Source organism: Megascapheus bottae, chromosome 2, assembly GCF_031878675.1.
Source record: "Megascapheus bottae isolate mThoBot1 chromosome 2, mThoBot2.hap1, whole genome shotgun sequence".
Lineage (NCBI taxonomy): Eukaryota > Metazoa > Chordata > Mammalia > Rodentia > Geomyidae > Megascapheus > Megascapheus bottae.
In genome coordinates, this window is record NC_143510.1 from 69,096,952 (window position 1) to 69,115,303 (window position 18,352).

The 18,352-nt window shown below is 34.7% G+C and overlaps 1 protein-coding gene across 16 annotated transcripts in view; it reads right to left on the reverse strand.

Moving 5' to 3' along the window:
- Window positions 1-18,352, reverse strand: part of Ppfia2 (PPFI scaffold protein A2) — a 295,042-nt gene that overhangs the window by 112,857 nt on the left and 163,833 nt on the right. For all 16 annotated transcript variants that reach the window (XM_090328326.1, XM_090328325.1, XM_090328319.1 and 13 more), the window contains 3 exons: window positions 14,582-14,683; window positions 5,496-5,660; window positions 828-902 (listed from right to left, as the gene is read on the reverse strand). In XM_090328326.1, coding sequence (XP_090184452.1) covers window positions 828-902; window positions 5,496-5,660; window positions 14,582-14,683 — 342 coding nt within the window. The remainder of the gene's footprint in view (window positions 1-827; window positions 903-5,495; window positions 5,661-14,581; window positions 14,684-18,352) is intronic.

The following is an 18,352-nucleotide window of genomic DNA, read 5'->3' on the forward strand; positions in this document are numbered from 1 at the left end:
TTCTTGTATTAATAGAATTGTATGGCTAAACACCCTTGGCTGTAATCCTGGCTACACAGGAGGCTGAGATAGGAGGATTGCGATTCAAAGCCAGCCTTGCATGGAAAGACTCATCTCCAATTACCCACCAGAAAACTGGAAGTGCACTATAGTTCAAGGAGTAGGGCAGTAGCCTCGAGCTGAAGAGCTCAGTGACAGTGCCCAGGCCCAGAGTTCAAGCCCCAACCAAAAAAAGAGAGAAATATTATGCATTCGTTTAATATTTTATGCATAGTTAGCATTTAATCTCATAGTCCTGACTTGTGTAGCTGAAAGTCCACTATCTTTAGAGTTCAAGTTGTTAAGCCAGATCATTCACAAGTATAATGTAATTTACTTGATTTTTCCTATTAGAATAGATTATGCTGGAAATAGTATATACTGTGGTTTGAAAATATATATTCATATGCAAAATGAAGACACAGGTACAGCCAGAGGGGAAGTATATGTGTATGTGTTTATGAATGTGTGTGCTGTGCACGGGTGTGCATGTATGTGTGTGTTAACTTTATGTAAATGTTTTCCAAGAGTTACATAAGATGCTTTTAGAGCTGACCACCTCATTCTAAGTCTTCATTTCATGAACTATTTATGAGTTTCCTCTGGACTGCTAAGTGACAGATTTGAGTACCAGAAATCAAAGAACTGGACTCAAGCAACTTGTTCTACAGGCATTGTTCAATGGCATAGGCTGGATATAATTTCTCTTTATGTGTGACAGTTTAACAAAAGTAACATGAAACATTGGGGTATTGCACCTCAAAAGAGGAGAAAGTTTGGTATGTTACCTCCTGATTAGCGGCAGCTAGTTCTTCTTCCAGTGCAGACACTCTTTCTAAAGAAACCCTCAGTCGCTCCCTTACCTAGAAGAAAAACCAAAATATGTGCAGTAATGTACATCCCATAGTATTAAGTTGTGCTGATCCCATCATTAACATCATCAGAATCAATTGGGGAAATTAGTAAAGTATTTATAGCTCTAAGTGCCCAGAAAAAGAAACCTGCAGGAACAATAGAAAAACATTGTCACCTCAGTGGCCTCACTTTATCAAGGGATTTCGTGTAAGAATCCCTTTTCTGATTCACTGATAGAACTTCTGTTGGGCTTGGAGATTGACTGGTGCTGCTCTGAATTCAGACTGGTAGTAAGGGGAGGCAAAGTGCAAAAGTGTGTTACAAGTCATCTGAAAAAATAGTCACTAGTTTAGCATGAAAAATAGGAAAGAAAGTTTTCTCCTTTTAAAAAATTCAATAAAATTTCATCCGGGAGTTAGTACCTAACTGCATAAATAAATTCTTTCCTAAAAGCAATGGCTGCTTAGAACCCAATGACTGCGCATTGCACTTTCATTGCTCTTTTGTATTAACTTTGGATTTACCACATTTTGAAGTTGCAAAGTACTTAATTCTTTTCTGAAATCCGATTACGTTCCAAATATCCAAGATTAAACAATTACATTTGGTGGAACCAAAAACTCTGTACATTTTAATTCGGAAGTAATGATGATTCAGAAATGTTTTTACATAACTGAAATTCAAAGAGATATTTCTTTAGCTCTGCCTTTCATAGAACTTCTATAATTGTTTTAACTGTTACTTGCTTAGCTCTGCAGATATGCTCTACATTACATTTTTCAAAATTAAAATTTTCAAATGGAATTTTTTTGCTAAATTATATAGATAAATATAGCCATTTAGGTTTTCTTTCAAAATCAATAAACCACAGATTTTAAGATGTAACTCATAATGAATTTTTTAATTTTAGGAGTTAATATAGATTTCCCATGCAAATGTTACATTACCTATATAGTAAAAACGTATTCTAAAATAATTATGTTATTAGGAACTTTTTTAACTTAAAGAGTATAGTAAAATATTTGTTGTAATAAAATTTATTAATATTTAAAATGCATAGCAACCCAGATAAATAAAAATTTTAAAGGCAGAGTCATAATATTGTTTGCCAGTTAGCAAAAAAAGAAAAAGCCAGTAGTATTCTAGTAACCTACAATCTAATTAGGAATTAAAAACAAATCAAAATGATTATATTCAAATACTTTTTGATAACATGCATTTTCAAGTGGCTGAGCACACTAAATCACATATTAAATATTTGCTATTTCCTGATTCTTTGAAAATTATTGATACATTCATAAGTAAGCATTTACTATACAAAACAGTTGCACAAGATTTTTTATGTAGAACTAGAGTAGATCAACACCACAGAATCCAATTGTTTACAGTAGTGCATATGGTTAATGCTAACTAATAACTAAGCAATGGTTACTTTTGAAGGAAATCAGTGATGAGCTAACTTAGAGCATATTTTCTTTACAAAAATCTTGCAAGCCAGGTGCAGTGGCTCATGTCTATAATCTTAGCTACTCAGGAGCCTGAGATCTGAGGACTGTGGTTCAAAGCCAGCTCAGCCACTACAAAGCTCTTGGGATACTTATCTCCAATTAATCACTAGATAATGGGAAGTGGGGCCTTGAGCTGAAGAGCTCAGGAACAACACCCAGGCCCAAAGTTCAAGCCCCATGACCCACCAAAAAATCTTGCAAAAGCAGGAAATATTCCAAAACCATTAATCTGGGTAAAATAGCTGATCCATGAAATGTAGATAGGAGAAAGAGCTTCACAAACATGCTTGGTAAGTTTAGCTACGATTTGTACTCACTTCTAAACCAACTATAAAATATTCTGCTTTTCAAAAGGTTTAAGAATCTACATGGGTGAGAACATTAATATGAAGCTATGTAAATAAAAGCCCATGAACTCACTAAATGCAACATTAGTTAGGCCATGCTTTAAATGCTTGAAGTAGACAAGATACTCTATTACAAAAGATGTTGTTGATACTTTGGAATGTTTCTGACAGTCATAAGTTATGTAAGGAATGCCTGAATCCAAGTTAAAATATCTTCCTGATTTTCATTTGCTGTATTGAAAATCCTAGCAACTTTTACGATCCATTGTCTTATTATGACTAACCAAGCATTTCATAGTATCATTATATGGATCTCTTAAGGAATAAAAATGATCAAGCTTAATCAAGTAATGTGGAAATGGAATAGTCATCCACAAATAAATTGAAAAATGATTTTTACAAATTAGATTTTATTACCCACAAGTGATAAATATAAAACTCATTATATGAAAAAAATGATTTTAAACATATTTTGAATTAATATAAATCTTAACATGCATGCCTCCACTATCAGTGAAGAATGACATAAAAGCTTCACTTACACTGACAATAGGATGAAATATTGTCTGTGTGCTTAATTTTCAGATGTCTTAATAAAATTCATCTGTATCATCTTATATATTTCTTCTACTTAGTGAGGGAAAAGGGGAGGGATGTGAATAAATAAATGAACAACCAACATTTCCAGGTAATAAAACATTGGTATATTTACCTCATCAACTTGGCTAGAAATGCATTGATTGGAAAAATAATATGCTTGATAAATCTTTCAGTGTTTTGGTTTGCTCTAAGTATTTCACCAGCAAATGTCATATTTACCCTTACTTTTCTTATTGGATCTGTTGTTCTTCTGTGACTAGGAATAATCACATTATAGGAATAGTGTTGTTACTTGTTTTCTTTAAATACAAGTACATATTTGATATAACTTTCTCTCCTTTTTCCTTTCATCCCTTCCTTTCTTCTTTCTATCATTTGTAGGCCTCTCATTATGGTAGCCTGGGCTGAGATTTAGATTTATGTACCACAGCACTTGGCTCTTACCTTAATTCTATCAAATATAAAAAAATAAAATTCAATATTCCAATACATCTATTGTCCATGTAGTTTGTCCCTTAGACAATTTACTTGTTTATAGGGCTACCCTGTAACTATGAAATATACATTTATACAAGAAGTTTTAATTTCTGTTTTATTTTCTTTTGTGGCCTTACTAGGGCCTCACACTCTTGCCCAGTTTTTTTGCTCTACCAATTTATTTATACATCTACTTCAAGGTTTTTTGTTTCTTTTTTCTTTTTTAGCTAATTTATTGGTGCTAAGAGTCTTAAAGTTTTATCTATCTAGGCTGGCTCCTTCACTTAAGACATTCAAAATGTTTCATTTCCTCTGAAAACCCCACTCTAACAACTCTACATTATTTTGTATGTGGTCAATAAACTATCATTCCCTCTTGAAGACATTTTATTTTCTCACAATTGAAAGAAACAGCTCTTTTGAATCTATATTATACAGCACAATGTTTTATTTACTTTTTGAGTCATATATCTGCTTCTAAGTAAATATTCTATAAAATTTTGGACATTTTTAACAATGTACTTTTGTAATGAAAGAGGTGCTGTTTTAATGGAAACTAAATATTAAATATAATAAATGATTATTTAATATTGTATTTATCATGAATTTTTTATAATATGTATTTCTTTTTATTCAACTTATATATAAACTAGGTTTTGTGACTAAAACTGAAAAATTAATATTTTTGTTAATAATCTAGAAGAAAAAATTATAGCTATTCTATGCACAAACTGTGCATAATCTATTCAATGAACATCTGAAAGACTGATGATAAAAATATATAAGTAAATAAATATTGGATGGGTCAAAGATCTCAGCAAGCTTGAAAATTAGGTCGAATTAAGCAATAATTTCTAATTCAAATGTTAATACTCAGAAACTGCCATATAATATAGACTGAAGTGTCCCAATTCCTATTATGTAAATCTTATTAATTTTTTAAAGATCATTCTTGAAAATTTCACAAAATTCAAATTATATTATAAACCTTACTAATCCCAAAGTATATTACTGTCACATTGGCTTATATCTGCCAGTAAAACTTATTTGAGTAACAACGAGGAGAAGCTTACAGATATATTTTAAAAGACCTAAGAGGAAGATTTTCTTCCAATACATAATGCTGTTACATGCTGACTCCTCAAATATATGTGAAACTAAGACATTAGATGCCCCCTCAAAATGGGTTGTTTCTAATGTAAATGTACGAAAGTGAAATTATACCCAATTTGCGCTTCAAAATAGGGGTAATTTCCAATAGTGGTCTGTTACTTTGTGATCTATAGACATGCATTTCAGGGAGATGAAACTGGATGGAGAGAGAGAGGGAGAGAGACAGAGACAGAGAGAGAGAGACAGAGAAACATGGAGACTGCATAATACCATGTAACATTGAATTTCAAATGGCCCTCTGAACTAGGCCCATAATATTCATGCTACAGGTTTAATTTTGTTAAACCGTGGATTCAGTATGTAAAAGAGTCATGCTGACTACCAAGGCATACACAGTCATCCACTTATATTTTTAACAGTGATTTTTTGACATAACTCATATATGATCCTGTGAGCTGACTTACATGAGGATTCAGTTGAATGAGAAGAGGAAGACAGGAAACGACCCTAATCACAAAAGTACAGACGAGCTTTGATTCTTTTGTCTATACTATACCTTTTCATCCAAGGCCTTGTGGTGTTCAAACAAAGATTTCAGTGCCTTAAGAACCTCAACTTCGCTGGACACTCCTGAGGGTGACTGGGCTTGCCGCTTTACCACTGTCATTCTGAGTGACCTCTCATGTCTCGACACAAGGCACTCCAAATGCTCCAGTAACAGCTATGGGGTGAGACAGAATATCAACATCAAATTATCTTGTGGATTCAACTCATCAGTACCCAGAAAGGACTTTTATCTTAAATTATCCCAGCTTCTCATTAATAATAGCCTCCGACAATAACAGGCAGGTGTCAACAGAGAAACTGAAGTGTCCAAGCCAGGGTTTGCAAAGTACATTAAAGGGAGGTTATTGAAATTTAAGTTATGCTACCTAAATGCTAATGATTCCAGTTTATATTCATCAGAAATAGAATATTTGTCCAAGTATGTATGATCCAATAAAAATAATTACTAAAGAATCCATGCTGCAGAATGTTTTAGAGAACAATGTGAAAACTAGTGCTCCAATAATATGCAACTTATTTTATCTATATTTGACCATGTAAATTGTTTTTTTGAATCAAATGAAATGAGCATATCAATATGATGTTGATTTAAACCATGGTGACAATCATTCTACTTACTCATGATGAATCTTGATGGAACACATTGATTTTAAAATAGACATATACAACCAACTGTAATATAAGAACTGAGAATCAACTCCAAATGGATCAAAGACTTCGAGGTAAAAGCCGACACACTGAAAACTTTACAAGAAGGAATAGGAGACACACTAGGCCTCCTTGGCACAGGTCGAAACTTTCTTAATAAAGACCAAGAAACAACACAACAAATCAGAGAAAGGCTGGATAAGTGGGATTTCATTAAACTGCAGAGTTTCTGTAGGGCAAAGGACATAGCTAGTAAATTAAATAGGAAGCCTACAGAATGGGAGAAAAATCTTCACAAATCATACAACGGACAAAGGCCTCGTATCTAAAATACATCAACAGCTCAAAAAATTGAATCAATCCAAAACTAATCTCCAAAGTAACAATCATCCCATTAAAAGATGGGCCAAAGACTTAAAGAGAGTCTTCTCTGAAGAAGAAACAAAAATGGCCTATAGACATATGAAGAAATGCTCGACATCTCTGGTCATAAAAGAAATGCAAATCAAAACAACTCTGAGATTCCACCTCACTCCAGTTAGAATGGCCAGGATCAAAAAATCTAATAACAAGAGATGCTGGAGGGGATGTGGCCAGGAGGGATCACTATTACACTGTTGGTGGGAGTGCAAACTTGTTCAACCACTATGGAAAGCAGTATGGCAGTTCCTCAAAAGACTAAACATAGAGCTTCCTTATGACCCAGCAATTTCACTACTTGGCATTTACCTAACGATCCAGAAACAAGGACATACTAAATCCATTAGCACAATGATGTTCATTGCAGCACTATTTACCATAGCAAAGATATGGAACCAACCCAGATGGCCCTCAGTTGATGAGTGGATCAACAAAATGTGGTCTTTATACACAATGGAATTCTATGCTGCTGTCAGAAAGAACGACATCACCCCATTTGTAAGGAAATGGAAAGACTTAGAAAAAATCATATTAAGTAAAATAAGCCAGACCCAAAGGAACACAGTCTCAATGGTTTCCCTCATTTGTCATAATCAGTAGAAACCTTGGGCTCTCCTGATATTTACAATAGAGCAAATCCTGGATACATAAGGCCATACAGTGTGACGCTAAATGAAAGGACCTCTAGGATATAGAAACCAAAGCCATATAATGAGTGATTGTTGCCCTTAATGTACTATGTTATTGCTCATCTCTTTTGCCATCCCTTGTCTATCTCATATTGTTACAGTATCTCACTTTGTTATCTGATATATCGGATATATTTGTATTTGGTTATTTGAAATTGGATAGGGAAGGGGGGAAAACAAGATGAGGGGTGGGGTTGGGGGGGAGGGAAATGGGGACCAAGACATGAGAAAGGGTATCAATGTATGTGAAGTAATGCAACTTCTATCTGGTGAATATAATGTAACCCTTCAATTTATTACTATATATGTGTATATATATATATGTATATATAAAAGAACTGAGATCCCCAAAAGTCATTTGGGGTAAAGGAAGTGAAGAAGAATGTATTTGTTAGTCTTGGCACCTACATCCCCAGAGCAGACTCAGGTCCAAGATAAATAAGTAATGAAGATGATGGGGGAGGTAAAGAAGCTACCACAGCATACAAAGGAGATACTATCTTACAAAAGTTGTTCATGTGAAGCTGGGAACTTGGTAAGGATGATGACAGTGATGAAGAGGAGGAGGAGGAAAAGAAGGATGAAAAGGTAAAGCAGAGTATGAGGAGGGAAAAGAACCTGTCAAAGAAGCACTTGGACAAAGGGAAAAATCAAAACAGCAAGTAGCTCCAAAAAGAAAAAAAGGAGAATGGATAGCATGAAATATATCTTTTAATGTCTTTGTGTAAAACCTAAATTCTCCCATATCTGCTACTAAATTAACAACTAATGTTGGTCATCTTTCTTTCCCCCCCCCCCCTAATACTTTCCCCCTTGGTCTCATGCATGCAAGAACTGCGATGAATACAAAGCTTGTCTATTTGGATTTTGAAGCTGTTGAAAACCTGGAGAGAAAAAAGTAGCCTTGGAAGTCACAACTTGACATAATTTTTTTAAACGTAAGTAAACTAGACAAACATGGGAAATACAAAACATGGAGATATAAGAATACTTTGGCACTAAATGTCCCTTGCAATGTCACTCAAGATGAATCAACAGGAGCACTGAAGATACTATGGGGATAAGAATAGTCAGTGAACATAGGAATAGCAAACGGTTTAAGACAAAATCTCATGCAGAGAAAAGCCTCTGCGAAAAAAAATGAAAGAATAGATGTTGGCTGCCATCACATTTGCTTGAAGTACATTGGAAGAAAAGGTCAATGTCAAGACTAGAGGGGTGGAAAGAACCCTGTTTGGAGAAGTCAGTCAAAAACTGGTTTTAAACAAACTTTCCTACAGTTTAACAGAAGAAATGCCACAAATATTTGAGAAGAAAATTTCCCAAAAATTCCTAGAATCAAAATGGCAAGTTCAAAATGTATAAATTTCTAGCCTTTGCTTCATTTGAAGATGTTTAAGATTAGTGTCCCCTAATAAAATGAAAATTGAGAGCAGAACAATCATGCAGGAGTTACAAGGACCTTGAACAATCAGCTGAGGCAGGAAAATAGCCATCCAGAAGTCTCTCTAAGTGAATGTCAGTGGCTCATGCCAGTCATCCTAATTGCTCAGGCCAAGGAGATCTGCAAATCATTGTTTGAAGCCTGCCTGGGCAGGAAAGTTGTGAACTTTTATCTCCTATTAACTACTGAAAAAGCCACAGGTGCAGCTGTGGCATTTGAGCACCAGCCTTGAGCAAAAACCTCAGAGACAGCATTCTGCAATCTTAATCAAGATAGGCACACACACACACACACACACACACACACACACACACACACACACACACATCTCTTGATGGTAGTTTAGTCACTAACTAGGAAACTACATAGATCCTCCATATAGTTTGGGTTTGTAGATTTCAGCAGTGAAGAAGATGTTGCCAAATAGGCCATGGAAGATAATGAAATCATAGAAAGCAAAAGTACATCAGACTGGACCCAGCTTAATGGCTGGTTTACTCTGGAGACACAGGAGGTCAGAGAGGATTTAGAGATGGAGGTCTGAAAAACTGGAGTACTAAGATGCTTTGGGAAATGCAATGTTGGAATTGCATCTCACAAGCCACACGGAAAGAAGATTGAGTCTGAGTGGTTTCTTCTGTACCTCATTCTCTTCCTTTTGATGAAAGATCACAAGGATTTTAGCCTGTTACCTGATCAATGACAGAAACTTCTAAAACCATCTTAAGATAGTATAGCCTATTTAGAAATGAGTATCAGTAACATTGCAAAGGTGATTCTTGTTGGTTTTGACTGGATATTCATACAAGAGGCAAAAGTGGAGAAAATGTTAAATGGGCTTTTATCATTTCCCTGACAAAATAATACTGTTTATGCACCTGAGCTAAGGCAGTTTGGGTTGACTATTTAATCATTTGGGATATTTGCTGGTGGCTAGTTGATTACAGGTTTTTTTACAGCACAGTAATGGGATAAGTTCTTAGTAACACTAAGTAACAAATCTTGTCTTTTTTCTCAAAATTCACACCTGAGTCATTTTAAATTTAATGTTACTGTCAGAGTGAGGTACAGATGGGTTACAGTTGCATGTATTAGGTAATGAGTACATTCCTTTTTATCCCCTCCCTCATAAATCTCTTACTTTCCCTCCCCCACAAGTTGTAAAGTACATTTCTGATATATTTGTCTGTTGCATTGTTTTGTCCTTTCTCCTTTGTTCTAATTGCTAGAAGTTAGAATGTGAAAATGGTCTCACATGTATTTATCTCTGCCCCTTGAACATTATGTGCTAGATTTTTCCTATCCAGGCTTTAGGAACCAAGTGTCACGTGTCATTTAGAAATCCTCATTAATTTTTTTAAGTGCTATGGTTCTAATTTTACACTCAAGGACATTGTGCTGGTAGCCTAAAATCAGCTACAATGGAAGATTTTACACCAAGTAAATTGACAAACACTATACATCAGTTCTTCCATCTTACTTTTCTGATAGAAAAAAGAACTCTTCCCTTAACTGGGTGGAGTGGCTCACACCAGCAATCCTAGCTACTCAGGATGCTAAGATCTGAGGATCAAGATTCAAAGCCAGCCCAGGCACTAAAGACAATGAGATTCTTATCTTCAATTAACCTCTAGAAAACCAGAAGTGGAGCTGTTGCTCTAAGGGTAGGGCAGGAACCTGGAGCTGAAAGGGACAGCAGCCAGGCCTAGAGATCAAGCCCCAGCCTCCCCCCCTCCAAAAAAAAATCTTCCCTGCTGCTATCAAGTTTGCCTAGCTCATACTTTACATAGAATGGAGCAGAGAACTGCTGTAAGTACCATTCTCATTCTGAATCCCAAAATCACAACATCTATAAGCATTTAAAAATGTTGTTTCATGTTTTTAATGCTAGGATTACTTTTTACATTACCATAGATAATAAGAAAAGGCCTGCAGCCATTTAGGCAGAGTAAAAATACTAGGCAAATGAGAAGCATAAAATGTGTCAGATAATGGATTTAAATTAGAATGGATTCTTTGGTTGCCACTACAGCAGAGGTTTTCAAGGATCTATTGGGTAAAAATATTCATCTTGTAGATATCAGCCTAGTTCCTTAGATATCTTAGCATGTGTTCGGTAAGCATGAAAGAGTGATTTTGATTTCAAGAAAAGAAGTTATTGACCTGGAATTTTTTTTTTCATGATTAAAGCTGATAGAGTTACTACCATTGTTGAATAACTAAGTTGCTAGTTGGAGTCATCAAATTGACCCTCTCACATGATCCTGTGTACTTGGAGATCGGCTATTCATTGTAAAGCAAGGCTATTTCATTATGTGCCAGATTAATAGCTTTTTGCATTAGAATACTTTTCCTCACATGTATGGACTTACCCTTTATCATGGCTGCAGATTTTCCTACAATGCCATCTGCTTCTAGGAATGTTACCACATTAACATTACTTGTGATTTTTTTTTCCAAAGTGAGAATCTCCATCTGTAATAATTAATATACCTAGGATTTTCCTAGCAGAGGATCATAATAGCACAATAATTATGTGCATATGACCATATAAGATGAAGCTACACGAACTCCAGGACAAGGAAACAAGAGGTTTATCTTGTTGTTGTTTTTTTCTTCTTCTTCTTCTTCTTTTTGTGGGTCATGGGGCTTGAACTCGGCCAGGGTGCTATTCCTGAGCTCTTCAGCTCAAGGCTACTGCCCTATGTCTGGGCCTGGGTTTTATTCCTGAGCTTTTCAGCTTAAAGCTACCACCCTACACAGCCCCACTTCCCATTTCCTAGTGATTAGTTGGAGATAAGAGTCTCACTTTCATTTTTTATTAAAGAATTAGTTAACATTGATTTTTATATCATATTTCAAATGGCGTGTTTAATGAACAAGTATTCAAGAAGGGAATCTATACTATCATTGGCACTTAGATTTTAGAACACAATTAAAATTAGGCTGAGGGTTTATATGTCATAGATACATATTAATCTATGTCATAAAACATTAATTCTCTAGAGTCATAAATGTTTATGTCTATGTAGTTGTGTTTATATTTCCAATACCATGTCCATAGCATTGGGTACACAAGTATTGAGGTATCCTTAATATGTGGCTATTAGATCCAAACAGTACAAGAGTGAAGACTCAATATTTGTGATCTTTTTAAAGTCTTATTTCCAATTAAAGGAATAGCAATTGACACTACCAGAAATTCCCAGTTTTATTATATACTTACATCATTTAGAGGCAACTGATCTAATCGAAAACTGGCTTAAGCAGAACGTTTTTGTCTTAGATATAAAACCTGGCTAGGCTGAGAAGCTATTTACATGCAACTAGTATATGCTCAGAATCAATTAAAGTAGTTAGGTATGGTTTCTTTCTTTTGTTTTTTTTGCCAGTCCTGGGCTTGGGCTCAGGGCTTGAGCACTGTCCTTGGACTTTCTCAAGGCTAGAGCTCTACCACTTGAGCCTCAGCATCACTTCCAGCTTTTTGCTATATATGTGATACCGAGGAATCGAACCTGGGTCTTCGTGCATGCTAGGCAAGCACTCTACCACTAGGCAAAACTCCCGGCCAGGTTTCTTTCTTAAAATATATATTGACTCATGTATGTTTGTGTGAAACCCAAAGAATATAATTGGATTTGACAGTTGCCAGCTTCAACTTCAGGCCCAGAGGGACCAAAGGTGGTATTTAATTTTATGATATATCATACATATAACAAATTATTCTTTAAAGAAACTACTTACCATATGCTACCTTAACAATATTATGATTAACATGTGAACTGTTCTATTGATTCTACTATATAGAGAGCACACATTGAGATTTAATTAATGCAAGAATCTACATACCCTAAAAGGCAAGGCATATAGTTGGCTGTGGTCACTAAAGATTTTGGAAATTTGTTCTTTCAAAAGTGATAAGGGGAAAAGGCTATATAAGAAAAGATTTGTCATTTGTTACTGCTCAAACTTCCTGTTTTGGGGTCCTGGGATTTGAACTCACATCTTTGTGTTTGGGTGATAGCAGCTCTATTACTTTATCCATGCCCTCCCTCCAACCCTATATATACTCTTTACACCTAATTGTAGCGAAATTCTAACTCCTCTCTTCCTGATATAGAATCTAAGAAGGGCTTTTTGGCCATGTTTATCTGTAGGTGTTAGATTACGATAATTTATGGGTCAGTCCATCAGAGTCAGACCTTCCCCCCATGGGTGGTCAGTGGAAGCAGCATCAGTGGGACTTGTTTGGAGGACACGAGTATTTCTGTAAGGAAGCACCTGGACCATGGGCTTCCATCATCACTGCTATGATAGATACATACCACTGTATCCTGCTTCCTTATATTGAGTTGAAGTCGCACCTACTTTTCAACCCAGGATGACCTTAAATTGCAGTCCTACCATTTGCAGCTTTCCAGGTTGCTGGGATTACCAGCAGGAAACTCTAGTATGTGACTACTGAGTGTTAAATATGGTGATTCATTGGAAATATGTCCAAAGGTATGGACATTCTTCCCTTCTCAGTTTTATTCTCCTATTTTATGTTTAGCTTCTTTCATCAGAGATTGTTAACCTATGGATAGTAAGTATACATAAAATACTAGAAGAGAGCAGAAGAAATGTCGCAGCAGAAATCAAAGCCTTTGCCTTTGCAATGGTATGTAATATTAATAGTCATCTGATACCTGTGAACAGTATCTAAACTGCGCTTAGAAAGATCTGAGGCAGTCTGTGTGACTAGCCCCTCACTTCCTCAATAAAAAGCATTTCATAATCACCCATGTGAATTCTCTACCACACATGTGATGGGATACATAACCACATACATTGAACTTAAATGCCATTATGCCATTATGCATAGTATCTCTTAGTAGAGAGATATCTTCACCGTTTATAGAGCATTTATTTGTATTTTTATAGTATTCTATATTGCCAAGCATAAAATGATTAGACCACAAAATGTGTTTTATTTTCTCAGTATTGATCTTTATAGGTATAACACTTAAACTTTTTCTCTGCTTAATACTTAAATTGAACAGCTGTCCACACAAAGTGATTTCTATCTTCCTTTAGCAAAAAAAGAATTTATAATTTATTTATGAATAATGTGATAACTTACATATTTAATAAAACTTGGTAACCTTATTTTTGAACTAAGAAATATAGTATCTGGGATAGAAAACTGATTATCACATGCTATACAATCTGACTGTTAAAATACAAGAATTTCCAATAGCAGAAATTAGAAATTTCTGAGTGACATTCAACCATAACACTTGCAAATCGCTTTGAAGGAAATCTGAAACATAAATGGTAGGCCTTTGTTTGTTCTGTTTTTTCAGTACTGGTGAATGAACTCAGGGCTTTTCATATTCTATGCTAGCTAAATGTTCTGCTGCTGGGGCTGTTTGATAGTTTTCTCTCTTAAACATCTTTTTTCTTGTGTTTTTCAGTAAGTTCTTTACTGTGAAGAAGTGTGTACCAAAATCTACCATGTCCTATCAGAGTATCCCATCATTTAAACTCCCTCCTCTCTGAAAGTTCTCTTTCTTTGCCCATTTCTGGCTTCTGAGGTATTGTTTTTCTCCAATGCATTTGAAAGCTTGAAATCATTATTGAAATGCATCTTTTCTTTGTGCAAACCAATAAAGGCCATAAGAAATAAGGACATTTTATAAGGCAACCTACTGATTTAAAAGCTGAAACTATAATTTATGTTTCCTGGCCTTTTCATTTTGAGTTTTTAGTATGTTCATTCCTCCTTTTTATTTAAAGCAATAGACTGTATTAACCTAACATTTTCAATGTCTGTTAACATGCATATACTGAATTTTGTATAGAATGAATTCTAAGAGGAGGCCTTATACTTACTCGTGTGTTATTTCTTTCAGCTTTAAGTTCAGAGATCTCTTCTTCTTTCTCTAGAAGTTGTTCTCTGCAGGCATTCAGTTCTTTTGTCAATGCAGCAAATTCCTGGAAAAGGAATAAAAATATTTGAAAACATTTTCTAGATAATAATATCTAAAATGCCTATTGTTGAAAATTATAGGATTCATCTACTACTATTAAAACAACTTGGTTGTACTGTCAATATTACTAATCCATGATATTTATTATATGCATGTCATTGCAATATGGTGTTTTACTGCCTCTATAAAGTATGTTTAAAATATTATATTGTATTGATCGTTAATATAAAAACATATTTTTAGAATAATTTTTTGGCTATTTTTATTAACAACTTTCAAAATTTACACATTGAATCAAATCCATCAATATTCAAAGATAGCATACTAAATTATCAACATACTGTAAAATCCTAAAAATGTATGTTTTTTAGAGATTAGAAGATTTACTTGCATAGCAAAGTGAAGAAGAGAATGTACCTGCCATGTATAAAGTAATGAGGTATCAAAAATTCAGTAACATCAATGGTTTTCTTCTGTATATTCGTTAGTATTTCAGAAAAGTTCAATTTCATGTTGGCACAATATATTTACTATTATATTATGCGTTTCAGGCATGGTAGGCATTTAATTAATGCATTTAATTTTTTATAATAATTAAAAACAAGTTACATGGTAACCAAATATATTGTATGTTCTGGAACAACCCATTTTCTTTTACTTAATGACATTTTAAATGAATATTCAATATCTTTTTTACCCAAATGGAATTAGATATTTTTACCATTATATAATTCATTTAGGCACACAAAAAATTACTCAATATCGGGACTTTTTCAGCTACTTCTCCATTACAAGTTATAAACAAATATTGTTTAAATAAAAAGTAGTAAACATATCCATATCATCATAAAACCCTGTAAAGTGATTTTCAGTAGTCTCAATAGTAACATCAATGTTTACCAAATACTTAAATATTTGGAGTAACTTAGTTCCAAGTTAAAAGGTACTCTTAGAAGATACAAAATCAAAAAGAAATAGAGAAGGTGGAATTGGAAGAGCAAACCTCCATCAAAGGAAATTCTGTAAAAATCTAAATGAGTAAGACGAATGTGATAAAGTGAAAAAGATTGAGAATTTAATTATTTGTTGTTGTTTGCTTCAAACCATTTATTTTGCTGAGTTTCTCTGAATGGCACCAGTGCAGTAGGTACTTGAAAGACTTCAACATGTAAACCAGGGATTAGACTCTAGATAAAAGACTGCATTGTTGCATTTCTCTACCCTGATTGATGAATATATATTCCCCTGATTGCTACTTTCTTAAAGGTTGGTGAAACTCTCTGACCATATTATTTAAGTGGAGAATAGAAATAAACAAGTAAAAGGAGTAAATCCTTCTCTAAAAGCCTTAAACACCATATATTATACAGTTTAGATTGAGAAAAGAATTAACAAATACATTTTTGTATTGTTTATTATTAATGCCTTGGCATTTAAAATAATCTTACACTCTTACACCATAATATTGACTTAAAACCATATAAATCAAGGTTATATATTTAACAACATTCTGATATAAAAACCACATATATCTGAGTCTGTATGGATTACCTATTTTTTTGAAAGAAAAGCTAATTTAAGAATTTTTTAAAATTATGAATGATTTTTCTTTTTTAGTTCCCAACTTCTCCTTTCATTATCCTATTGTCAAAAATCTTTACAACAACAATAAAATCTAGTAACAACAGATGCTGGTGGGAATGTGGCCAGGAGAGATCACCACTACCCTGTTCGTTGGGAGTGTAAACTGCTTCTACCTCCTTGGAAAGCAGTATTGTGTTTCCTCCAAAGACTAAACATGGAGCTACCCTACAACGCAGAAATCCCACTCCTTGACTTTTACCCAAATGGGCAGAAACAAGGGCATAATAGAGCTATGAGCACAGCGATGTTCATTGCAGCATCACTTACCATATCTAGGATATCGAACCAACCCAGATGCCCCTCAGTAGATGAATGGATCAAGATGATATGGTATTTGTACCATTGGAATTCTATGCTGCCATCAGGAAGAGTGACATCACCCCACTCATAAGGATGGAAAGACTTGCCAAAAAATCATATTAAGTGAAATAAGCCAGACCTAAAGGAACATAGACTCAATGGTTTCCCTCATTTCTAATAATCGGGACTCTCCTAGCAGAGGATCACAATAGCTCAAAAGCTATGCACATAAGGTCATATAGGATGAGACTAAATGAAATGAACTCTAAGCAATGGAAACAAGAGATTTATCTTTGAGATTGTTGTTTTTAATGTACTTTGTGAAGCTAAAAAAATCTCTACAATAATCTAGACAAATAGGTAGATAAGCCTTTTCTAGCCATGTAATGTCCTTTTGACACAAAATCTGTTATAGATTTCTTGATCATGGCCATTCTAACTGGAGTGAGGTGGATAGATATGTACACACATATACACATGTTTCTGTATACATGTATGCATGTGTATTTGTGTGTATACACACATGTGCATATTTACATATATGCATGCATATGTACACACACATATATATGTAAATAATACATACATACACATATTAGTTTTGAGACAGTATCAAAACTAATGAATGTCTGGGCATGGTGGTTCACGCCTGCAATCTTAGCTACTCAGGTTGAGATCTGAGGATTGCAGTTCAGAGCCAACCTATGCACTAAAGTCCATGAGACTCTTATCTCCAATTAACCACCAGAAAAACAGAAGTAGAGCTATATCTCAAGGGTAGGTAGGGAAGTGTCCTTGAGCTGAAGAGCTCAGGGACACCACTCAGGACCAGAGTTCAAGCCCCACAACTGACAAAAACAAAACAAAACAAAACAAAAACTTAAGGAAAGTAGCCCAAGTTGGGCTTGAGCTCATGGTCCTCATTTCAACACATAGCCTTTAATCAATTTTAATGCAAAATTAATGAATGTGTTATTCTTGAAGCAGAAAACAGATAGTCAAAATAAAGATTTACTCAATTGTTTCCTTCTGTCCTGTCAGGTAATCTCTGCAGGAGAAGAAAAGAAACAGGAGTTGAGAACTTCCTTTCTCCATTCATCGCTTCTCTCCGCCTGAGCAATCATCATTAACTGTTAGGTTAAGAGACGAAAAGAAACTAACTCCCCTGACTCATTTCATAATGCCTCACAAACTTGAGGAGTCTTTATTTGGAGGCTAAAGTATATTTTCCTATCTATTAAAAGCTTGGAAAACCTTGATTTATTATGTGAATACGTACTTCAGGAAAGCAAGCCAAGAGGAGTTTCATAACAAAAAGAAATTTAACCTTGAAATTTCATGTCAGTGATATCACACAGTCCAAGAGAGACTTCTGACACATTGAGCCATCTTTACCTTACAATTAAACTTGCTTTCTCTAATATCACCATTTAATGACTGAATGTGCTTGTCTTATTTCTGCAGCCATGTATCTGAATAAGTGTTGGTTAAACAAGCGTGAAAAAAAGCTGTTTGGGAAGGAAGATAAAAAATTAAAAATGGATTGGCATTCAGCTTCAGTAAGTACCACCAACTACATTACTGTGCAACCATTTAGCAAATCCAAAATAGTACTCAGAAGAGAGTATAGAATGGAAGCATGCTGATTTGACTACCTAACATTTAAGTTAGACAAATTAACCAGTTCAAAATATTCTTTATAATTAGTTTCTTAGGCAATATTTTCCCT